Source organism: Aquarana catesbeiana, linkage group LG07 (assembly GCF_042186555.1).
Source record: "Aquarana catesbeiana isolate 2022-GZ linkage group LG07, ASM4218655v1, whole genome shotgun sequence".
In the NCBI taxonomy this organism is placed as follows: Eukaryota; Metazoa; Chordata; class Amphibia; order Anura; family Ranidae; genus Aquarana; species Aquarana catesbeiana.
The window spans coordinates 316,741,083-316,767,023 of NC_133330.1; the positions used below are offsets into that span (position 1 = coordinate 316,741,083).

Here is a 25,941-nt window from a genome sequence, read left to right on the forward strand (position 1 = left end):
CCTTACAGCTGAGGGGTAACTACAAGTGCCAGTATGCTCTGTTTTATCACCCAGCAGCGGTATTCCTAACACAACTTTAAACTACAAAATAGTCCCTTACATTTGCCCACAATAAAGATGGCGGCCGCTGTGCTCGCCACGCACTGACACGCCCCCTCCGGTCCAGTGTACTGCTGCTGCTGAAAGGTGAACAGTGCTTCTGCTAGGACTGGTCAGTGCTGAGTCTGGAGGTAAGAGCTCTGTGTATTCTCTGTATAGAAGATCTAAGAGAAGAATGTTCTACAGACATAACTGGAAGAGGGCAGAGAACATTCTGTGCTGCTTCTGTCATTCCAGCTGTTATAGAACTACAAGTCTCAGCATGACTTCCCAGCCTGTGCAGGTTGTGGGATTATGGAGTCCCTGCAGATCCTGCCTCTTAAATGTATTCTGTTCTATATTATTATTATTTATTATACTTCATAATTATATTCAGCATTTAAATCACCACAAGCGCGTGCTTCACAGTTCTACATTCCTGGTGTTTATTGAGCCATAGAGGCTTTTCGGCAATTATTCACACCATGGAGCTGACTGCAGAGTTTAGTGCCAGTATTAGGTCAGCGAGCTCACCCGACTCATAGAGGAGGAGGTGGGTAGAAGTGGGCGTCCCAGGGGCAGAGCAAAGGTCATATGTACTAAATGCTGAGCATTCCACATACCAGGTATAGAGAGGAGCTCTGCAAACTCATCTACAAACCAGGTATAGAGAGAAGCTTTGATCATTCCACACACCAGGTATAGAGAGGAGCTCCGATCATTCCACACACCAGGTATAGAGAGGAGCTCCGATCATTCCACACACCAGGTATAGAGAGGAGCTCCGAAAACTCATCTACAAACCAGGTATAGAGAGGAGCTCCGAAAACTCCATCTACAAACCGGGTATAGAGAGGAGCTCCGATCATTCCACATACCAGGTATAGAGAGGAGCTCTGATCATTCCACACACCAGGTATAGAGAGGAGCTCTGATCATTCCACACACCAGGTATAGAGAGGAGCTCTGATCATTCCTCACACCAGGTATAGAGAGGAGCTCCGATCATTCCACACACCAGGTATAGAGAGGAGCTCTGATCATTCCACACACCAGGTATAGAGAGGAGCTCTGATCATTCCTCACACCAGGTATAGAGAGGAGCTCCGATCATTCCACACACCAGGTATAGAGAGGAGCTCCGATCATTCCTCACACCAGGTATAGAGAGGAGCTCCGATCATTCCTCACACCAGGTATAGAGAGGAGCTCCGATCATTCCACACACCAGGTATAGAGAGGAGCTCCGATCATTCCACACACCAGGTATAGAGAGGAGCTCCGATCATTCCACACACCAGGTATAGAGAGGAGCTCCGATCATTCCTCACACCAGGTATAGAGAGGAGCTCTGATCATTCCTCACACCAGGTATAGAGAGGAGCTCCGATCATTCCACACACCAGGTATAGAGAGGAGCTCTGATCATTCCACACACCAGGTATAGAGAGGAGCTCTGATCATTCCTCACACCAGGTATAGAGAGGAGCTCCGATCATTCCACATACCAGGTATAGAGAGGAGCTCCGAAAACTCCATCTACAAACCAGGTATAGAGAGGAGCTCCGATCATTCCACATACCAGGTATAGAAAGGAGCTCCGAAAACTCTATCTACAAACCAGGTATAGAGAGGAGCTCTGATCATTCCACACACGAGGTATAGAGGAGCTCCGATCATTCTGCATGCCAGGTATAACTATTTAACACTGACTGGAGTGCTTACAATAGTCGACGCTTACTCGTTTATGTAAAACATTTATCCTGAAAGGAAAAATTAAAAATGTTTTGTAACTGCTTAAAAAGTGTTAGCCCGAGTTTGGCTTTAATTTGTGAATTACTTATGTAAAGTTCATCTAAATCTACCAGTCCATCCAGCACTACCCTCTGCATGGGTTGAAAATGCTGCTGCCTTAATACAGCTCCATTGATCCTCCATAGATACAGTGGAGGAATGAGCGTTGCCAACCTATAGCAGGAATTACCAGGTGAAAAGAAGGCTAAAACAAGGAAAACGAATACAGTCACCACATCTAAGGACAAGTATGCTGTGTTGCATATCAGTTATCGTTGTGGGTTGATACACTTTAAGTTTCCTTTGGTGTTTCTCTTGAATGCATTTTTGATACTCTTATGGAGACTGCACTATGGGACCTGGGACACAAGCTGGTCCTATTACAGATATGACCTTTTTGTTCTGGCATTTAGGACTTCTCCACCTTTCATACGTCCAGATCTCCATCATCATCATCCAGATCTCCATCATCATCATCCAGATCTCCATCATCATCATCCAGATCTCCATGATCATCCGTGGTGTCTCTTTCTTTGAGCCCTCAAACACACATCTAATGTCAATCAATGAACATTATTTATTTTTGTGTTTCAGAGAGAGCCCAGCATGGCGTCAGTGGGGAGACTAATGCGCGCTATTCGGGTGCATGAATTCGGGAAGCCAGAAGTACTAAAACTTCTAACAGATGTCGCTGTACCATCACCAGGCGAGGACCAGGTAGACAACCTTGTTTGTACTGTACAATCTCCTGTATTGATGACGTCACATCACTTACCCGGATTTAAACTGCGCCATTTTAAAAAGTTGGAAGCATTTGATTTTATCGATCTTGGTGTTTTTAATGCTTATAAGGTTAGAGGAGGGATTTGGGGTCCTCTAGACCTCAGATCTCTTTATAAAGAGTACCTGTCACAAGGGACTTTTACATTCCTTGTGACAGCAATAAAAGTGATAAAAAAAAAAAGTCTGAAGGTAAGATAGAGTTCTGTGTGTTCTCTGAGCAGTATGTTCTACAGACATTACTGGAGAGGGCAGAGAACATTCTGTGCTGCTTCTGTCATTCCAGCTGTTATAGAACTACAAGTCTCAGCATGGCTTCCCAGCCTGTGCAGGTTGTGGGATTATGGAGTCCCTGCAGATCCTGCCTCTTAAATGTATTCTGTTCTATATTATTATTTATCATACTTTATAATTATATTCAGCATTTAAATCACTACAAGCGCGTGCTTCACAGTTCTACATTCCTGGTGTTTATTGAGCCATAGAGGTTTTTCTGCAATTATTTACACCATGGAGCTGACTGCAGAGTTTAGTGCCAGTATTAGGTCAGCGAGCTCACCCGACTCATAGAGGAGGAGGTGGGTAGAAGTGGGCATCCCAGGGGCAGAACAAAGGTCATATGTACTAAATGCTGAGCATTCCACATACCAGGTATAGAGAGGAGCTCCGAAAATTCCATCTACAAACCAGGTATAGAGAGGAGCTCCGATCATTCCACACACCAGGTATTGAGAGGAGCTCTGAAAATTCCTCACACCAGGTAGAGAGAGGAGCTCCGATCATTCCACACACCAGGTATAGAGAGGAGCTCTGATCATTCCTCACACCAGGTAGAGAGGAGCTCCGATCATTCCACACACCAGCTATAGAGGAGCTCCGATCATTCCACACACCAGGTATAGAGGAGCTCCGATCATTCCACACACCGGGTATAGAGGAGCTCCGATCATTCCACACACTGGGTATAGAGGAGCTCCGATCATTCCACACACCGGGTATAGAGGAGCTCCGATCATTCCACACACCGGGTATAGAGGAGCTCCGATCATTCCACACACCGGGTATAGAGAGGAGCTCCGATCATTCCACACACCAGGTATAGAGAGGAGCTCTGAAAATTCCTCACACCAGGTAGAGAGGAGCTCCGATCATTCCACACACCATGTATAGAGAGGAGCTCCGATCATTCCACACACCAGCTATAGAGGAGCTCCGATCATTCCACACACCAGGTATAGAGGAGCTCCGATCATTCCACACACCAGGTATAGAGGAGCTCCGATCATTCCACACACCGGGTATAGAGGAGCTCCGATCATTCCACACACCGGGTATAGAGGAGCTCCGATCATTCCACACACCAGGTATAGAGAGGAGCTCCTATCATTCCACACACCAGGTATAGAGAGGAGCTCCGATCATTCCACACACCAGGTATAGAGAGGAGCTCCGATCATTCCACACACCAGGTATAGAGAGGAGCTCCGATCATTCCACACACCAGGTATAGAGAGGAGCTCCGATCATTCCACACACCAGGTATAGAGGAGCTCCGATCATTCCACACACCAGGTATAGAGGAGCTCCGATCATTCCTCACACCAGGTATAGAGAGGAGCTCCGATCATTCCACACACCAGGTATAGAGGAGCTCCGATCATTCCTCACACCAGGTATAGAGAGGAGCTCCGATCATTCCACACACCAGGTATAAAGGAGCTCCGATCATTCCACACACCAGGTATAAAGGAGCTCCGATCATTCCACACACCAGGTATAGAGAGGAGCTCCGATCATTCCACACACCAGGTATAGAGAGGAGCTCCGATCATTCCACACACCAGGTATAGAGAGGAGCTCCGATCATTCCACACACCAGGTATAGAGAGGAGCTCCGATCATTCCACACACCAGGTATAAAGGAGCTCCGATCATTCCACACACCAGGTATAGAGAGGAGCTCCGATCATTCCACACACCAGGTATAAAGGAGCTCCGATCATTACTCACACCAGGTATAGAGAGGAGCTCCGATCATCACCAGGCGAGGACCAAGTAGACAACCTTGTTTGTACAATCTCCTGTATTGATGACGTCACATCACTTACCCGGATTTAAACTGCGCCATTTTAAAAAGTTGGAAGCATTTGATTTTATCGATCTTGGTGTTTTTAATGCTTATAAGGTTAGAGGAGGGATTTGGGGTCCTCTAGACCTCAGATCTCTTTATAAAGAGTACCTGACACATGTCTATTGCTGTCACAAGAGACTTTTACATTCCTTGTGACAGCAATGAAAGTGATTAAAAAAAAAAAAGTAAAGCGACAATGTAAAATTGAATAAATAATAATACAAAAAAATAAATTGCGCTCCCCCCCACCCCTTCCGTGGTCATGCACAAAGGCGAACACATACACGCAAACAGCGATCATCCCACACATATGAGGTGTATCACCACGAATGTCAGATCATGGGCAGTAATTCTAGCACCAGACCTCCTCTGTAAATCTAAAGTGGTAACCTGTAAATATTTTTAAAGCGTCACCTATGGATAGTAAAATTTATGTCTTTGTTGTTGGGCGTGCACAATTTTAAAGCGTGACATGTTTGGTGTCTATTTACTCGGTGTAACATCATCTTTTATATTTTTCCCAAAAATTGTTTTACGTGTTTTTTTTTCTTGCATTAAAATTTTAAAAAAAATTATTTTTTTTCCCGCAAATTTTTTTTTTTTTTCAAAAACCGCTGCGCAAATACCGTGTGACATAAAAAGTTGCAAAATGCACCATTTTATTCTCTAGGGCCTCTGCTTTAAAAAAAATATATATAATGTTTTGAGGGTTCTAACTAATTTTCTAGCAAAAAATACTGATTGTTACATGTAAATAAAAGTGTCAAATAAAGGCCTGGGGATCAAGTGGTTAATATACAGCTGGAAAGCACTTCCTGCCTGTGTCCCTGGTGCTGACGCATTTCACCACAATTCTATGACTAAGCTCAGGGTGAGTGAAAAGCTATGTTTTTTTGTGTGTGTATGTAAGGGGTTAAAACCCTCATCCAGCCTTTATTGCTGTGCATTCAGCAATAAACATGGACACTTTATTATCTTTTACTTTAGCCAGTGTTTGAATTGGCCTCTTATGATCCCCTGTACAGCAGCACTTAGTCTGGAAACACGAGAGCCAGCATGAAGAACACATGTGTAAATGGTAAAAAAAAGAAAAAAGAAAAAAAAAGAAGAGAGAAGAACTTATGAGTGTGCTCTTCTGCTTCTTTATTGTCCAATCGGTAGACTTGGTGTCTGTTGTGGACCAAGTTGTGGAGGTCAAGGATCCGACAGTGCTGTCTGGGTCACAAGACTGGCTGGACAGAATAACACATCATTTATAGGTAAACCACTTCTACCATTTGTGTATTTAGCTGGTTGTTTAGAGTTCACACTGCCACGAATTGTCATGTGACTTGAGAGTTCTAAGTCGCATCCCATTAACGGCAATGGAACTGTTCTAATCGGTGCGACTTAAGTGGCTCCGACTTAGAAAAAGTTTCCTGCACTACTTTGATGTAACTTCAACACCATTTGCATTGACTTCTGGTAAAGAAGATGTATACAAGCCGTGATGAAGTCACGCAGGGATGTTGGATTCAAAGTCGTGGCGGCGTGAACAAGGGCTAAAGCTCAACTTTATTCTAAGTGTCTATCCTAAACTATAAACTGACTAAATGTTCCAAAAAAACAATTTCCAGCTTTTAAAATATATAAACCAGATTTAATTCTTTTGCTAATGCTTGAAACTTTTTTTTTTTTTTTTTTTTTTAATTTTAATTTTTACTGTTGTTGCTTATTCTTTGCAGATTCTAATCCGAGTTCATGCGTGTGGGATAAATCCAGTGGAGACTTATATCAGGGCTGGTGCTTACGCTCGGAGGCCAGATTTGCCGTACACCCCAGGCTCAGACGTTTCTGGGATAGTGGAAGAAGTAGGAACAAGCGTAAGGTTATTTAAGGTGAGGGTCATGCCCTAAAGAAATTCTCCTTTTTAACATTCTTTTATCAGATGTTATCGCGTTTGTTAACCTAAAAATGATAAAAAAAATAAAAAACTGGATCCTGTCCCTTTTTAAAGCAGTGTTTGTGCTGGCTGTGTCATTTGGGCCCCTGTATCACCGGAAATACCTGGCTGATTCTGCCAGTTTCTACCCTCCCTTTTGTAAGCTGACCACGGTATGTCACGGCTGCTGAGCCCTGACACCGTTGTCAGCATACGTGCCTCCGTCATCCGCAGCCCTGCTCTCTGTCTCCTGTGTGCTCCTCCCCCCTCCCCTCTCTGGCTGTCAGCTCCATGTCCGCGCCGCCCCCTACTGTCCTGCTGTTTAAGTTACTGTTTATTTTTCACATCATCCTCTGTTTATTACTGTGAAGTGCCCCTGTGTCTGTGCCAGTCATTAAGGTACCCAGGCATGAGGGAGCAGCTCTGACATGAGGAAGCAAAGCCCTTCTTCTCTACCAGTATGGTGCAAAAAGGGGGATGAGAATGGGAAGATAGAGCAGTTGCTGAAGCTGACCATAAATCTAATCCCAGACCCAATAGATTGTGATGGACTGTCTGAGTACTAATAACAAACAAGATAAGTAATATAAAAGACTATTTATTACATAAAAATGACATACAGGGTACATTAAAACAACAATTAGGAAGAAATTGTATTTCAAAAAGCAAATACTCAGGGTGCTCCAGAAAAGTATCTGCTATTGAGGCAATTCTCGAAATTGATTTGGTTCTCTACTAGTTTTGCGGGTGATCGCTTCTTCAGGAGAACTAATCTATAAAATAGATAATGGAGTAAGGCATAGATTGAATACAACATATTCAAAATTGCAAACAGTAGGGTTCAGCAGGTTTATACAAGGTAATTGGATGATACCAGAGATGGCCTATATGTGAAACCACTAGCCCGAACTAGAGGCTCCCCCACCGCTGTGGACAAGGGGGAATGCGGGTATGAGTCTGAATGAAAAAGTAATAAATAATAGTCGTACACAAAAAATAATAAAGAAAGTTTAAAAAGTGTCACAGTCCACTCGGTGCAAGGAAAGAAGAGGAAAAAAGGGGCAAAAAGTGGGAAAGGGAAGGGAAAGAAGGGGAAGAAAAAAAGAGACAAGGGGGATGTGAAGAAAGGGGGAAAAATAAATCAAAACATAGGCATAGTCAGGGGGAAAGGGGGGTGGGGGGGGAGGGAAGAAAATAGAATGGGGGGGGGGAAAGATGGAGAAGGGGGAGGACAAGGGTGGGGAAGGAAGGGGGGGGGGGGGAGAGGAAAAAAGATGGAGGGGGGGAAGAGGGGGAAGCCCAAGGGAAGAAAAACAGGAGGTGGAAAGACAAAAAAAGAAGAAGAAAGGGGGGGGGGATAGCAATAGCAGATACTTTTCAGGAACACACTGGGTATTTGCTTTTTGAAATACAATTTCTTCCTAATTGTTGTTTTTAATGTACCCTGTATGTCATTTTTATGTAATAAATAGTCTTTTATATTACTTATCTTGTTTGTGATGGACTGTCTCGGTATTAATTACAATCTATTGAGTCTGGGATTAGATTTATGGTCAGCTTCAGCAACTGCTCTATCTTCCCATTCTCGTCCCACTGTTTGCTCCATATTAAATCCGGATGATGGTACTTTTCTAATTCTTGAAAAAAAAAATGTATATGAGGCTATACTCTTAAATTCAATCTACCAGTATGGTAATTTCCTCAAAGAGACATAACTGTGTTCTTTACTGTTCTTACTGTTCTCCTTGCTGGAGAGGAAGTTGTACCTGAGGACCTACAGTGCTAGGATCCCCCTGCATGTGCTTCTTTTTAAACTGTGGATCCGTGCTTGCAGCTCTGACATGGGGAAACAAAGCCCTGCTCCTCTACAAATATGGCTGCCTCCACACACAGATGCAGTACAGATTCCAAGCCAGTCCTTTGCCCTGATGACTGCCCATTGCCCTCTGCTTGCCTTTTTTTGGGGCGCAGCTTTCACAGTTCCAATTCCAACCACATTTTTTTTCATTGCACCCAGAATAAAAATTAAATCTGGAGAGAGAAATTAGTGTCAGTGGTAAAAATGTCAAATCTGAGACATTCTTATATTAAAACAAATGTATTCTTATATCACTTATTTCAGAAAGGTGATCGTGTGTTTACCAGATCGACCATTACAGGGGGTTATGCGGAGTACGCACTGGCCTCTGAATGCACCGCTTACCACCTTCCGGAAAACTTAAACTTTAAGCAAGGAGCCGCCATATCTGTCCCCTACTTCACTGCCTACAGGGCACTCTTCCAGAAGTAAGTACATTAAAAGCACAGTCTAATTCAATCAGCAAGGGTTTGAGTCCCTGATGCTCAAAGCAGAGAAATCATTTTCAAAAACACCCTCCCTAGCATTTCTAGCTGCGGCCATTTGAGCAAGGACAGATGATTCATGTAGCATTTACTTCCTGTAATCCATCTGCCCTTAGCTCAGGCATGCCGGCAGCAGGGTGTGCTTAGCTGAGAAAGGCCCTCCTGAAGACTCCTGGGATGTATGACATCCTTTGCCTAGGCCAGAAACCAGGAAGCAAATGTAAGAAATGTAAAAAAAAAAAGTTTAAAACCGGTACATATATTAAACTTTCCTATCTATTTACTAATGACAGCAGCATAGGAATTAAAAATAGTGAAACCTGTCCTTAAACCTGTCCGCATGTGGCCTTTGGGCACTTATTATGTGGTCTGTGATTTTTTTTCTTATCTAAGTGCTTACATTGGTGACGGAGAATATTCTTTTGATCGAGTACCAGCAATTAAATGGCTTGTTTTTATTTCCTTCGAGTTATCTTACTTTTTCTCTGCTGTCCATTTCCTTTACCCTCTCTTTTTTTTTTTTTTTTTTTTTTTTTTTTTTATGCTTTCTTTTTTTCCCCTGATCTTTTATATAATGGATCCTGCCAGAGAAATATCAAATAATGGCACAATTACCATTAAAGCTGAACTAAAGGGTCAATGCAAGGGTCCAATTGTCCCTTGCCGACACTGGCATCTTCTTCTAAATGCCGGTCTTCAAGCCTCTTCATTGGCCGGCGTGGGATGACCTCACTCCTGTGCATGCGCAGCAGCTGGTAATCCTGGCACTCAGAGACTGGCACAACACTGTAAGCTGTGCTGCGCATGCACAGCACCAGAGAAGACAGCAAGCAGGCAGAAGAGAGATCGCATGTGTCTTGTGCAATTAGAGCTTGCCTGCTCGCTGCATGTTACAGGAACAACGAAAGGTAACCCCCTGAATGGGACTTTAACAGACCACCAACTCAATGATAAAAAATATCTTTAATGATATAGAATAAAAAACATGTTTCGTCTATACAAAGCCAAAATACATAAAGTATATCATATAGAAAACAAAATAGAACATATACAGATATAAATCATCCTATATACTCTCCAAGGGATTGTATGCCCTGATGCCCGACGCGTTTCCAGTATTCAATGTTCAGATAACTTCATTAGAGCCTGAGAGTTGGATAAATTTACAGAAATATTGATTCCAATGGAATGATTACATGTTAAAGAGGCACCAAAGGCAATTGGATCCAATCGAATGTTGCAAGGGCACCAGACTATAATGAAGGCAGCACACCACATACCGGACCGGGACACCCTCAAGATACACCTACCCAGGGACACTTGGATACTTTTCCGCCTGTCACTGAGCCCATATTCTAGGCTCCAAGGACAACCCGTCCCATGCACCTTGTTCATTATTTACTGATGTCGCAAACGCAATGTACCTAAAAAAAAAAAAAACGCGTCCATTATTATAGTCTGGTGCCCTTGCAACATTTGATTGGATCCAATTGCCTTTGGTGCCTCTTTAACATGTAATCATTCCATTGGAATCAATATTTCTGTAAATTTATCCAACTCTCATCCCGTGATGAAGGTATCTGAACATTGAATACTGGAAACGCGTCGGGCATCAGGGTATACAATCCCTTGGAGAGTATATAGGATGATTTATATCTGTATATGTTCTATTTGTTTTCTATATGATGTACTTTATGTATTTTGGCTTTGTATAGACAACACATGTTTTTTTATTCTATATCATTAAAGATATTTTTATCATTGAGTTGTTGGTCTGTTAAAGTCCCATTCAGGGGGTTACCTTTCGTTGTTCTTGTGCTAGGGATGGGACCACCGTACTCCACATTTGACATGGTGGAAGTCTCTCTCTTTATTTTGCTGTATGTTACAGCGGAACTTTAGTTCCCCTTTAAGGCAGCTGTAGGGAGCACAAATGTGTTAGCGTTAGTTTCAGTTTTTGAAATTTGAAAGGTGAAATAACCCTTTAAGTTAAAGCGGTGCTCCGGCAAAAAAAAAAAAAAAAATTAAAAGCCAGCAGCTACACATACTGCAGCTGCTGGCTTTTAACAATAGGACACTTACCTGTCCTGGAGTCCAGCAATGTTTTCATCAGCTTTTGGGTGCTGCCACCGCCATTGCGGGTAAGGGTGCCCGGCAGTTTAGCCTTACAGCTTCATGCTGGAAACCCTATTGCGCATGTATGAGGCCCCGCTCCTCTCTCCTTCTGGCCCGGCCACAGGGAGAGGAGAAGGAGGGAGCCCCGCGGTGATGTCACGTGGCCGCGGCCCGGACTCCCGGAAGTGGGAACAGGATGCCTGTCTAGGACAGGTATCCTGTCCCCCCGAAAGGTGCCAATTGTGGCACCGGAGGGGGAGAGGAGACAAATGGGCGGAAGTTCCACTTTTGGGTGGAACTCCGCTTTAAAGCTAAACAGCTGAATACACCAAAGAAAGACACATACAAGAGCTGTTTTATCTGTCAATACAATCCTAAGATTTCCACAGCACTGCCAGACAGTAGTCCCCCTCTGACTTGACTTTTCACCTTTGCCGTTCGGTAATACAATCGGGTCTTGTATTCATTCCCAGCCTGTGGACTGGACAGTGAAGAAGAAGCTTCGGACTGATGAGCTCACCTGTCACGCTTTTTGACTTTATAGTAGTTTCTAAAGTCATCTGTGTTCTTTGTGTCATGTTTTTTTTTTTCCCCTGTAGAGCACATGGAAGATCTGGAGAGCTGGTCTTAGTACATGGTGCAAGTGGAGGGGTAAGTAGTGAATATATATATCTCAGGGCAGTCATACAATAAGATCAATCCTGGATTGGATGAAGTAAACCCTTCATGGCCCAAAAAGTTTATAAGGTAGTAACGGGTAAGGGACCGTGTGGTTTTTGCAAATGTAATTATTCAAATTGTTCCCAGTTTTCTGTAAGGAACCCCCTTGGATAGTTGGCCCAGATTGTAGGGACCCCCCTGGCTCCTGCCCACGTCAAGATTAAGCCTGGCCTCTTCTGGGGCTAAGACCCACCCTTGGCCTTTTACATTCCCAAAGTCTGAACTTTTCCTGCTATCGATGATCTGGAATGTTACATTTCAATTAAAGGGGTGGGATTCATGTTGGGAAGGGGGTGGGATTAATCTTGACTTTGGCAAAAGTCGGGCCTAGGACCCCGGGTGCTTTAATGGGACACAGGGATTGATTTGAATTCTATCACAAGCATGTACAGATACCTCAAGGTTCCTGCGCTTCAGCACTGTTGCTACTTTATAAAAGTTTTGAGCTTGAGTTTACCTTAACAGGTTTGGCAGTATGAACGTATGACAACAAAGCCTGCGGAATGCCCAGGAAAATACCCAAGCCTACTTACCAACCATCTTGCAGGCAACCGAATGAACCTGTCTAACAGTATGTGTTTAAAAACAGGTGTTTAGTCCACACGCATTTGCAAACGCATGCGTAAGCCACAGAGCACGTCACGGCACCCTGATATCTGTGGTCCTAACACTAAAATCTAAGTATGAACGTATGGTCTGATATATAGTATGCACTACTTTATTTCTGAAGAGCATGTATATATTGTTTAAAGTGGTTGTAAAGGCTCAAGGTTTTTTACTTTCTGTGTGCAGCAGCCCCCCCCCCCCCCAATTACTTAGCTGAGCCTCGACTCGATCCAGCGATGTGAATGAGACCCTCGGCTCTCCTGGGTCTCTCCCCCCTCAATGGCTGAGACAGCAGCAGTAGCCATTGGCTCCCACTACTCTCAATCACAGCAAGTGATCCAATGAGGAGAGAGCGGGGGCGGAGCCAAGCCACGCTCTGTAAATAGACACATAGAGCAGCAGTTCAGGAGCGAGCATGTGGGCACCCTCATTGTAAGCTGCTTGCTATGGGGACACCAGGCAAGAGGGAGGGACCAGGAGAGCCTGTGGGGGACACGAAGAGAAGAGGAGGATCTGGGCTGCTCTGTGCAAAATGACTGCACAGAGCAGGTAAGTATGACATGTTTGTTATTTTTAAACAAAAAAAAAATATCCGCCTTTGCCAGGGCTCGACAATTCCTAGGAGCCAGGTCGCCATGGCGACTAGAAATTGCGTCCTTGGCTTTTGTCAGCCGTTTTACTGTGAGCAATTTGTGATTCTGCATTTCCGGGTAGGGGGCGCTACCTCACTGGTTGTGGTCTTACTGTCTCCCTCACATGCCGATCACTGGGTCCTGGGCTATGATTCACGGCTGGGACCCGCCGATCGTCAGAGTGAGTGAGAGAAGAGAGATCTCTCTACTGGCAGCAGGGATGTGCCTTTTTGTTTTTGTCTCCCTGCAAGAGCAGGGAGACAAAAACCGGCACATCCCTTAATAAAAACAGTACACAATGCATACAGTTAATTCCTTTGGCCAGATGTTAAACCCTTCCTACCCAGAGTCATTAGTACAGCGACAGTGCATTTTATTAGCACTGATCACTGTCACTGGTGATGTCAGTGTCAGAGTGCCCTCCGTACTATCACAGTCCTGCTATAAGTCATTGATCACTGCCATTAATAGTATAAAAAAAAATGAAATAAAAAAAAAATTCCAAGTGTGTGTGTGTGTGTGTGTGTATATATATGTGTGTGTGTGTGTGTGTATGTGTATATATATATATATATATATATATATATATATATATATATATATTTAGCTTAGTGTTGAGCCTACCAGTGAGCGGAGTCCACGGCAAATATGCTGTTTTAAGAGCTTGTAGGCCTATACATACATATATACACACACACACACATGTATATATACATATATGTATGTTTGTGTGTATGTGTGTGTGTGTGTATGTATGTATGTATGTGTGTGTGTGTATATATATATATATATATATATATATATATATATATATATATATATATATATATATATATATATATATATATATATATATATATATATATATATATATATATATATATATATATAATTTGTCATTTGTAGATGCTATAATTTTCACGCAAACCAATCAATATACACTTATTGGGATTTTTTTTTTTTTTTACCAAAGACACATGGCAGAATACATTTTGGGCAAAATGTATGAAGACATTTTTATGGTATATGTTTTATAGCAAAAAGAAGAAAAAAGTTTTTTATTTTTCTTCAAAATTTTGGGTCTATTTTCTTTTATAGTGACAAAAAAATACAAACCCAGAGGTGATCAAATACCACCATTTGTGTGCAGCGTTGCATCACTGCGTAATTGTCAGTTAAAGAAGTGCAGAGCCACATGGCAAAAAAAGCTTTTGTTAGTTAAAAAAAATGGCTCCTAACTTTTTTTTTTAGCTGGCTCCTAGATTCAAAGCAAATTCTGTCAAGCCCTACTTTAAGCAATGTTTAAGCTAACAATATGGCTGAATTTATTTTGGGCCATCAGTATTTGAACTTTAGAAAAATATTGGACTCATCTTGTGTTTTTTTTTTTTTTTATCTGACAGGTGGGGATAGCTGCGTGCCAGATTGCCAGAGCCTACGGGTTCCGGGTATTTGGGACAGCCGGCAGCCCTGAGGGATTAAATTTAGTCCTACAAAACGGTGCTCACCAAGTCTTCAACCACAGAGACAAGGATTATATAGAGAAGATCCAAGTAAGGTCCTATTACACTTTAAAGCGGGGGTCCACCTATCTATCGTTGTTTTTTTTTGGAGTTCATTCACAAACTTTTCTTCTCATGATTATCTACTCACATGTTCTGTGTAATAAGTCCGTCTGTGTCCGATTTCATTGTAAAGAATAACTTATAAAATTCACTGAAGGCGGTTTCCATCTTCATTGTGGGCATTTGAAGCCCACAAGCATGTATTTCCTGGATGCGGTGAATGCTGTGCTCCCAGCATTCACCGAGATGTTGTGATGACGCTGTTGCACAATGCATGCTGGGAAGCCTGAGACTAGCTCCCAGGGGACTGTGGGAGGTCTGGGAGAGGCTAGAAACACACCTACTCCCATGGGAGGAAAACCAGGAAGTGCTAAGAAGATTAGAAAAAAAAAGGTAATTACGGCAATTTAAATTTTTTTACACAGCATGTCAGGATCTAGGCAAGGAGAGAATACATAGAGATAATGTTCAAAATTTGGGTGGAACCCCGCTTTAATCTGTATACTAATATGGAGGAGTAGTCTCTTTATGTCCTCACTGCAGCAAGTGATTAGAAACGTGTGCAGATCTGTTATTGGCTTTCCATCTGTCAGTCTGTTATCTATGAAAGCAAAATACAATGCCACACTATTGGAGATGAACCCAGAAATCCTTATCACTGAAAGAACAACAAGATGCTCAAACCAACACGTTTCGGGGGTTCACATAGTTCCCCCTCCCCCCCTTCATCAGGGCTTGTATGTTTTGTCACTCGAGGAATACCTGGGCTCGAAAAGGTTTGAAAGTGTTTGTAGACTTCACATCCAATATTAGCAGCACCTGGTAATGCAACATTATGCTTCACACTGCATTTCCTGCTGGTGCTAATATTGGATGTGAAATCTACAAATTCTTTCCGCCCTTTCTGAGCACAGGCATTCCTGATGTGATATGACATACAAACCCTGATGAAGGGGGTGTTTGTGAACCCCAGAAATGCATTGTTCTACAGTGGAACCTTAGTTAACCAGTAACACGGTTAACGAGCATTTTGAAAGACGAGCAACTTTTTTTTTTTTTTTTTAATTCCGACTCGGTTTGCGAGTATTGTCTGGCAAAACGAGCAGAATACAAGCTAATGGGGTGTGCAGTACCGCATTTGGCCAGAGGTGTGGGGGCGCCTGTGACACTCGGAACGGTTTGGAGCCGTTCGGAAATGCCCGGAAACGCTCGGAATTACTCCATTCCTGAGTCTTTCCGAGTTCAGCCGAGCTATTCCCGACTATTTCCCAGGCTCTCCGGCGCCCCCCCCACCTCTGGCCACATGCGGTATTGCATGCAATAGAAGTCAATGCGGAACGAATTATCTACGTTTCCATTGACTTCTATGGGGAAACTCGCTTTGATATGCGAGTGCTTTGGCTTACAAGCATTCTCCTGGAACGGATTATGCTCGTAATCCAAGGTTCCACTGTACTTATCTTGTTGATTTTCAGTAATAAAAAAACTACTCTGGACTCTATCCTCATTGATGGGGTGCCTTGCTAGCTACTAGATATTTCCTTCAGCATTTCCCCTTCATTTGGGGGTTCCTTGTTGCATGGGTGCAGCTTCACCAAAGCGATTCAGTTTAAAGTAGAAGCCCAGTCAAATACTATCTAAGCTTTAGGCTGGGTTCACATATGAGCCGCATGCGGCTCCCAGCAGGGGTCCGGTGCGTGCTGGTTCACAGTTTCAGGTCCAATTTCAGCCTGAATTTTGGCCTGAATTCAGACCTGAAACAGACCAAAAGACGCACAGCGTTTTTCTGCAAAGCACACCGGACCTGCTGCGGAGATATGTGAACCGGCTCCATAGAGAGCCGGTCAAAATCTCCTGCTATTGCGAATTGGATGTGGAGATCCCTCATCCAATTCGCAATGGTGTGAACCCAGCCTAAACTTCATCATGCATCACATACTAGCACATTAGGAAGGAGTTGCCTGAAAACGAAACCCTCCAGTGGCGTGCTGTCACCACTGTAGGTGCTTCCATCTTCACCCGGTCTCCCCTCTGGGTTCATCCGCTGCGGCCACTTGACTGGCCCTTGCCGCCATGACATCACTCCCGTGCATGCGCCATGGGATTTTTGGCCGTGGCTCACAGCTCTAAAGGAAAGGCATGGGTATGCCATTCCTTCAGAATGCATGCGCTGGTGACCTCACCGCTGCTGCTGGTTAGAATATCTCCTAAACGGTGTACGTTTTAGGAGACATTCATATTTCCTACAGGTAAGCTTTATTATAAGCTTACCTGTAGGTAAAAATAATGAATAATAATCCTGCTCCCACCCCAATTCTAAGCCTTATACTAGCTACCCTGTAGAGGAAAGATGTGTATACTTATCTATTCCCTGGGCATTCCGGTCTACTTACATGATCTCCCCAGCGGCTGGCTTCGGTAAAGAGGAGAAATCACAGACAACGGCTGCAATGTCTATGCTGTGACAACACCCATTGGCTTACTATGGGGCATCCGTTGTCGGTTGTCCCTCCTCTCCCCTGTAGCCAGCGCTGGAAGCCGATCATCTGACCAGAACCTAAGTGGCCTTTAGAATGGGTAAGTACTGTATACACATCCTTTCCTTTTATAGGGTAGGTAGTATAAGGCTTAGAATGGGGGTGGGAGGAGGTTTAAGCTTAGTTAGCATTTGAATGGAGTACTACTTTTATTAAGATGGTCATACAAATTGGACATTAAAAAATTCAAGATATTCCTGCCTGTTATGTTTGCACTCCAAAGCAAAGTTAAAGAGGAACTGCAGTCTGCTCACATAATTTGTAATAAAAACATCTTTGCCATTCTGAAGCTTCCCTCCAACCACTTTGCATCTTATTTTATATACAGTGGAATCTTGGATTATGAGCATAATCCGTACCAGGAGAATGCTTGTAATCCAAAGCACTCGCATATCAGAGCGAGTTTCCCTATAAGTTAATGGAAATGAAGATAACTCGTTCCACATTGACTTCTATTACATGCAATACCCCATGTGGCCAGAGGTTGGGGGGGGGGGGGGCACGAGAGAGCCTCGGAAACACTCGGGAACGGAGTATTTCCGAGTATTTCCGAACCGTTCCGTGTCCCCGGCGCCCCCGCACCTCTGGCCAAATGCGGTGCTGCACCGCCCATTAGCTTGAATTCTGCTCGTTTTGCGAGACAAACACTCGCAAACGGAGCCAGAATTAAAAAAAAAAAAAGTTGCTCGTCTTTCAAAACGCTCGTTAACCGCGTTACTCGTAAACCAAGGTTTCACTGTATACTGTGTTTCTGTACTTGCCAAATATGCTGCAGAAATCTCCCTCCACTGATTCTGGCGGCAACCATTTTTACTGTGGGCAGCTGAAGCTGCTGCCTGTTCACTTCCTGGATTTACACAGGCATACCTCCAGCTCTGCAGCTCTCATTGGCCCTCTTATGACTCCCCCCTCTTCAATCAAGCTCTCAGAAGAGTGAGAGGGAGAGCTGTGCATGATGTCATAAGCTTAGGCTTTTTTACCAGACAAGAAACGGGACTTGTATAAGGTATTTACTGGCAGAAAAAAAATTTTTTACTATCCATAGTTAAAACAACAAGGGCAGAAAGTTTTAAAAAAATGGCTGAAGTTCTGCTTTATTGTCTACATGGATGGGGCAATAAACTGAGAGTATTCAGGCATGACCAAAATTTTCCCCCAAATCTCCCTCTCCCCCAGTGGCAGTCGTAGCTCCTCTCCCCCAGTGGCAGTCGTAGCTCCTCTCCCCCAGTGGCAGTCGTAGCTCCTCTCCCCCAGTGGCAGTCGTAGCTCCTCTCCCCCAGTGGCAGTCGTAGCTCCTCTTCCCCCAGTGGCAGTCGTAGCTCCTCTTCCCCCAGTGGCAGTCGTAGCTCCTCTTCCCCCAGTGGCAGTCGTAGCTCCTCTTCCCCCAGTGGCAGTCGTAGCTCCTCTTCCCCCAGTGGTAATCGTAGCTCCTCTTCCCCCAGTGGTAGTCGTAGCTCCTCTTCCCCCAGTGGTAGTCGTAGCTCCTCTTCCCCCAGTGGTAGTCGTAGCTCCTCTTCCCCCAGTGGTAGTCGTAGCTCCTCTTCCCCCAGTGGTAGTCGTAGCTCCTCTTCCCCCAGTGGTAGTCGTAGCTCCTCTTCCCCCAGTGGTAGTCGTAGCTCCTCTTCCCCCAGTGGTAGTCGTAGCTCCTCTTCCCCCAGTGGCAGTCGTAGCTCCTCTTCCCCCAGTGGCAGTCGTAGCTCCTCTTCCCCCAGTGGCAGTCGTAGCTCCTCTTCCCCCAGTGGCAGTCGTAGCTCCTCTCCCCCAGTGGCAGTCGTAGCTCCTCTCCCCCAGTGGCAGTCGTAGCTCCTCTCCCCCAGTGGCAGTCGTAGCTCCTCTCCCCCAGTGGCAGTCGTAGCTCCTCTCCCCCAGTGGCAGTCGTAGCTCCTCTCCCCCAGTGGCAGTCGTAGCTCCTCTCCCCCAGTGGCAGTCGTAGCTCCTCTTCCCCCAGTGGCAGTCGTAGCTCCTCTTCCCCCAGTGGCAGTCGTAGCTCCTCTTCCCCCAGTGGCAGTCGTAGCTCCTCTTCCCCCAGTGGCAGTCGTAGCTCCTCTTCCCCCAGTGGCAGTCGTAGCTCCTCTTCCCCCAGTGGCAGTCGTAGCTCCTCTCCCCCAGTGGCAGTCGTAGCTCCTCTCCCCCAGTGGCAGTTGTAGCTCCTCTCCCCCAGGCTGTAGGCTTTACAGAAGGACTGCTGTACTCTGTGAGAACGGGGATCTGCCTGGAGCAGTCCGACAAACCCTCCGCTGATTTACAGACAGGTTCATTTGGAGGGAAGTCTCCGGCAGACTGCAGCTAGCTGGAAATGTCTTCATTTGTATTTTGGTATCAGAAAGCTTTAGAATTTCTTGAGTTCATATGATAGCATCAGAAACTTGGTCATTAGTCTTATTTTCAGAGTCCACTATGATAGAAAAAACTGAACGTAGTTACAATAACTTAAGGAATAAACCTTCATTGAGGGATGGCGCCTTTTTATTTTTTCTGTGTTTTGTTACATAGGAAGCAGCTGGAGGAGAAGGAATTAATGTCATCCTGGAGATGCTCTCTAATGTAAACCTGAGTAATGACCTGAAACTTCTGTCTGTTGGAGGCAGAGTCATTGTAAGTACAATCGTCTTTCCAGCGTCTACACTCATAAATGTTGTTCTAAGGTAAGTTTGGACCAATATAAGTATACGTACGCCATACCTGTGTGATTGTTTTGGAAGCGGAGGATCCCTACAGTAGTTGTAGTTATACAGTCATGGCTGCTGCAGCTGTCATGCTGCATAGTAACCACAAGGAGTTGCTCGCTTGGCACTGGCACCATTCACAGAACACCTTGAATTTTTTTTCAATGAATGCAAAGCATTCTCTGATTGGACGAGGTGGAGATTGTGACATCACCAACCCACCTCTCCACCTTGTCCAACCTGAGAACGCCTTGCATTCATTGAAAAAAAATGCAAGCCGTTCTGTAAATGGCACCTGGATGACAGTGGAGATCACTGTAGGAGTGGCAGCTGCTACAGTGATTTTTCCACCTACGGTGGTCCTACGGGTATGGCATATACATACTTATATTGGTCCAAGCTGGCCCAATGTAACTATGTAATACAATCCATACCTCGAGTTCAGCTTTAAATCAATTTTTTCAGTATTTTTGACAACAATGCTGCAAATCATTCTTTGTGAATCTCTTACAACAGGGGTGCCCAACCGCTGGCCCGTGGAGCCCTCTGGTGTGGGCTGTCACTTCCTGGTCTGGGATGGCGGGTCGGCAAGCCCAGATCGCGGGTTCCCGACAAGCCATCCCAGAGCATCAGTGTTGAGAAAGGAGCCAGCGGTAGAGGAAGCAAGCGGCTGCAATAGAGAGCAGAGCTGATGCTTCCTGTATAACGCCGACTCCTGTCACAGGCGGAGTGATAACAAATGTACTCCGCCTGGGACAGAAAGAGCTGGCGATACCTGCAGGGGCATTCCTGAAGATTATGTTTAAAGGTCAGTTTTTTGTTTTTTATTAAAATCGCATAGCATTGGACATATCTGTTCTAGTTCTGCACTGGTTACTCTGGGCTGCTTTCAAACTGATCTGCAGGTGCAGTGCCCCTGCTGGTTACTTGCACTGAGCCATAGACTTCTGTTACTACCTGCGGGTTTGGTGTGCTTTCAGAAAGTGCATCACACCTGCAAGATATAATGGAATTTTATGGCAAAGTGCAGCTAACCCACAGGAAAGTGCGAGTATACCGCAGCACATCAGCGTGAAGGCAGCCTTAGGCCTCTTTCACATGATCCATCTGATAGGGTCAGGGGGACCCAACTGGATCCTCTATTCACCTCTATGGTGGACTTGTGTCCGTTTACACCCGCCTACCTCCAATCCGATCCGCTAAAAAAAAACAGAAGGGGATCCGTCTGGGCGGACCGGAGGGCTTATAGTGTAGAGCAGGCTGTGTCCGTGTCCGATCTGCATATGCAAAGTTGACAGGGACCTGTCATCTGCCGTTTCGCTCATTGTGGCCCTTGACCGGCTACCAAGTCACTTAAGTGGCCCTCGCTCTTCAAAAGGTTGGGTACCCCTGTCTTACAATGTTTTTTACCTGGAGATCCTGCCAGTAACAGCACTTCCTGTTGCAGGCTGAAAATGCTGAGCCACTGCCTCTCAATCAGAAGCAGCATTGTCAGTTTATTGTGTGAGCCCCCTTTCTATATATATATATATATATATATAATATATTATAACAATGTACTCCTCACCTGGTTGCCGCCACACACGCTTGACACCATCTGAACCAAATATATATATACCGTGTATACAGTTTTACAAACTCCAAAATTTCTGAGTATACCAACTACATGAGATTTCTGCCTCCGGGTGAGCCTGTTCTGAATGTATGCATCACTATATATATATATATATATATATATATATATATATATATATATATATATATATATATATATATATATATATATATATATATATATATATATATATATGACCCTGAATGCAGACAGTGTACGTTCGAAGCTGTGGACCTGTCTCTGCACACCTGTCAAGCTCAGATGTCCAGGGGAGGACGTACGGCCTGCTGTGTGTCCTTTGACTAACATAGGCTGCCTGCATGCAGTGCCACACTGCTCCTGATGCCAAAACAAATGGCTCTTGCACACTGTATGGGCCTTTGCACCTATGTGAATGAATCCTTAAGGATTCTACTTTTCAGAAGTGCCTTAATGTGGCTCTATTTTTATCCTGAGATGGTGCAGTTATCAGCACTTGATCATTTTTCCTGATTGGAAATATTTGGTGTTTGAGCTCCCCCACATCCTCCTATCCCTATACAATTCTATTGGTCCATCACTATAATCCGTTGCCTCATGGACCAATAGGATTGTGTAGAGCCACTTTAAAAGAGAAGTTTGGGATTACAAAAAAAAACAAACAAACACTCATACTCACTTATGTGGATGCAGCATCAATCCAATGCTACATTTGTGCCCTGCCAGCTCTACGCCCGCTCTCTGCTCGGCCCCTCCAGCGCTCACTGGAACTCCGGTCTGTGGAGGGGGCGGGAGCAGCTGGCTCGGGCTGTCAGCGGTGCTGAGAGGTTGAGCCAGCTGCCGCTTCAGGCATCTGGGTGGGTCCCGACAATATGGTTGGGTTCCATTCAAGAGCCTGGAGCAGCTCTGTGACGTCAGCCAACAGCGGACTTTAGCCTGCTGTCGGCTGAATCTGGGTCACGGGAGAGCAGAGCTAAGTGCATTCCTGTGACCAACAGGAAAAGTATGCCCAAAAGAGCTTTGGCATACTTCTCCTTTTTAAAGCAACAAGTCTAAGGGTCATTATACATGTTACAATCTGCCCATACAATCTTTGTACAGTTAACTGTAGATTTACCAAAATATGTAATCTAATCAACAAATTTCTCTCCTATTAAGTAGGCCCATGCACTACAGATTTGTTGGTAGGTCCAAAGGAGATTGTGCAATCGGATTGTAACCATTGTGGTGAGCTAAGGCAAGCCATAAATGAAGCGATTGCTCAATTCCCTCATGAACGAAGTCCGTGTTGATGGGGGAATCCCTCCTGCTGTGCTATTGTGTTCTGCCGGCGGGGAGCCTTTCCTGCAGGCAGAACGCAATGATCACTGCTGCCAGCAGTGATCACATTTTAAAAAAATCTGACGGGCTGGTTGTACTGAAGTCAATCAATGAATCGACTTTAGTACAACCAGCCTGCCCATAGATGGATCAAATCTCATCCCAGTCCCTGCTGAACCATCCAAGATTTGATCCATCTATGGCTGGCTTTAGTTTCAAGAACAATACTAGGAGTGTTGATTTTACTATTAGAGTAATAGAATGGAATAATACAACAATATTCAGTATATATATATACATAAATGAGACTTCTGCTGTACTATGTTCTTTCACACCAGATTATCGGCTGCAGAGGACCTATTGAAATAAACCCCAGAGACACCATGGTCAAGGAGTCCAGCATCATCGGAGTGTCACTCTTCAGCTCCACTAAGGTAACTGATTAAGAATGGACACGACACGGTGGTCACAATTCTAAATATATCCAAAGGGAATGTAGAACACATTGCAAACTCCATTCATTACCACAAAGCAGCATCCATAGGGATGAAAGGAGACTGTAAGGTGGAACCTAGCTAGAAGAGTTTTTAAGAAGACATTGGCAAATTTAAGCGTGCCACACAACAAAAATTTCAGTTGCATGGGAACACCTAATTATGAGACTTGGAAGTGGGTACTGGGGGATGGCATTGGAGCCTAAAATTGATAACTGTCTTAAATGAACGAAAACGCTATTCAATTAATTTTTAATATTCAAAGCAAGGTTTGAAGACAACCAAGTGCTGGTCCCGCAGTAGCACCACCTGCACAGATGTGAACCGACTCTGCCTGTAGCTAGAGGAGCAAATTCTTCCAGTGAGGATGGGAGTGAATTTGTTGTAGGCAAAGCTGGCCAGGTTAGGACAGGACAGGGGAGGGGAGAAACTTTGTCATAGAGGTGGTCAGTAGCACAATAGGGAAGTGAAGGGTTAATATGGCGACGGTTTCTACAAGTAATCATTTGCTGCTTGGAGGGATAGGTGTTTGAAGACCGGGATACTGTGAAACTGATGAGGTTGTGATCAAAGAGAGGAAAGAGGGTGTTGATGAGGTTGCCGGGAGTGCAGAGATGGGAGAATACAAGGACGAGGGTATTGCCATCGGAGTGAGTGAAAGTGTGTGTCCATTGTGTTAGGTCAAAAGATGAGGTTAAGTTGAGAAGTAGCCAGGCTGTTAATGTTAACAGAGATGCTGAAGTCGCTAAGAATGGCAGTGGGTATTTTAGAGGACAGAAAGTAGGGTAACCAGGCAGAGAAGTCATCAAAAAAACATGATACTGGTCCAGGAGACTGATAAAAACTGCAATCCACCGAGAAATTAAGAGAAAACTGCGGAATACAGTGGGTCTTAAAAGATGAGAGATATAGAGAGGGAGGGGTAGGAAGGACTTGTAAGATGTTTAGTGGGCATAAAAGAAATCCAACTCCACCTCCTTTCTGTCCACTGGGTCTGGGTGAGTGAATCCAGTCCAGGCCCCTATGGGGGAAGGCAGCAGGAGAAGCAGAGTCAGAATCTTAAAGCCAGGTTGCAGTAATGGGAAGTATGTTAAAGCAATGGGCGATAAAAAGGTCATACACAAATGTAAGTAGGAAAAAACGATGGTGCTGTTTTAGCCACTAACCAAGCAATTGAGTTTTATATTGTGTTTTTGTGCATTACAATTCATTAAAGTGTATTTTTTCCCCCAAAAGTTTGCATTTGATAAACCGCTGCACAAATATCATATGACATAAAAAATATGCAACACCCACCATTTTATTCTTTAGGCTAAAAAATAGCCAGCTCTAGGAAGGGTTCTGGTCGTCCCAAACGTCTTCCATTTAAGGATTATGGAGGCCAATGTGCTCTTAGGAACCTTAAAGTGGATGTAAACCCAATGTCATCCTTTCTAAACTACTGCCATAGGGGTTATCTATAAGGATATACACGCCTCCTGCATGTATCTTTACCTGTCAAATGTCTCCCCTCTGTCTTTTATGAGACCCGAAAAACTGCAGATTCTGTGGGCGGGTCTGTTGTCTGGAGCTCGGTGGGTGGAGTTGTGATGTCAGTAGACTCCCCGCCCACCTCTACACTCCCCTTGTCAATACGCATTTTCTCCTGTGTATTTCTTACACTGAACTTTCTGCTATGATCTCTAACATCCAATGAAAAGACAGGAAAGTAACCACATGACTTCAGCATGCCAAATCATGCTGAGGTGTGGAACAGCCAATCCTTGCAGAGCTGCTGAAGAAAGGAGTGGGGGAGGGAATTAAAAAATCATGCATGTCTTAGGCTAGTGCACGAGATATGTAAATCACCTGTCACTCACAGCAAGGGGGAGGATTTGACAAAGTTTTTCTCGGTTTGTCAAGATTTTTCTCACTGAACAATAAAAGAGGATTGCTCAGAGATGGATTAACTCTGTGAGGCAAGACTGGGCTCAAATGATAGGAAATCGTATAATCTACAGTATGATAAAAAAAAAAAATGTTCGGGTTTACATCCACTTTAAGTGCAGCAGAAATTTTTTTGTAACCTTGGCCAGATCTGTGCCTTGCCACAATTCTGTCTCTGAGCTCTTCAGGCAGTTCCTTTTGACCTCATGATTCTCATTTGCTCTGACATGCACTGTGAGCTGTGAGGTCTTATATAGACAGGTGTGTGGCTTTCCTAATCAAGTCCAATCAGTTTAATCAAACACAGCTGGACTCAAATGAAGGTGTAGAACCATCTCAAGGATGATCAGAAGAAATGGATAGCACCTGAGTTAAATATATAAGTGTCACAGCAAAGGGTCTGAATACTTAGGCCATGAGATATTTCAGTTTTTCTTTTTTAATAAATGTAATAAATACATTTAATAAATAGTCCCACACATGTGGTATCCCCGTACTCAGGAGAAGCAGCAGAATGTATTTTGGGGTATAATTCCACATATAACCATGCCATATGTGAGCAATTTCTCATTTAGTGACAAACTTTGTGCAAAAAATAAAAAAAGTGTAATATTCCCACAACTTTTTGCAAAATATAAAATACTCCATGGACTCAACATACCAGTTGGTCAGTAGCAGCAAATAGCTTGGGGTGTCTACTTTCCAAAATGGGGTCATTT

At 44.2% G+C, this 25,941-nt stretch overlaps 1 protein-coding gene across 3 annotated transcripts in view; it reads left to right on the forward strand.

Moving 5' to 3' along the window:
• The first annotated feature begins 80 nt into the window (after window positions 1-80).
• The window catches only part of LOC141103760 (quinone oxidoreductase-like), a 35,654-nt gene continuing 9,793 nt past the window's right edge, over window positions 81-25,941 (forward strand). The window contains exons 1-8 of one of the 3 annotated variants that reach the window (XM_073593730.1): window positions 81-230; window positions 2,467-2,589; window positions 6,508-6,660; window positions 8,827-8,990; window positions 11,762-11,813; window positions 14,524-14,673; window positions 19,716-19,817; window positions 23,141-23,236. In XM_073593730.1, the coding sequence (XP_073449831.1) occupies window positions 2,479-2,589; window positions 6,508-6,660; window positions 8,827-8,990; window positions 11,762-11,813; window positions 14,524-14,673; window positions 19,716-19,817; window positions 23,141-23,236 (828 nt within the window). In that variant the 5' untranslated portion in view covers window positions 81-230; window positions 2,467-2,478. Of the gene's footprint in view, window positions 231-634; window positions 743-812; window positions 886-2,466; window positions 2,590-6,507; window positions 6,661-8,826; window positions 8,991-11,761; window positions 11,814-14,523; window positions 14,674-19,715; window positions 19,818-23,140; window positions 23,237-25,941 lie in introns of those variants that run through there. The other 2 variants (XM_073593731.1, XM_073593732.1) reach the window with 2 other exon arrangements.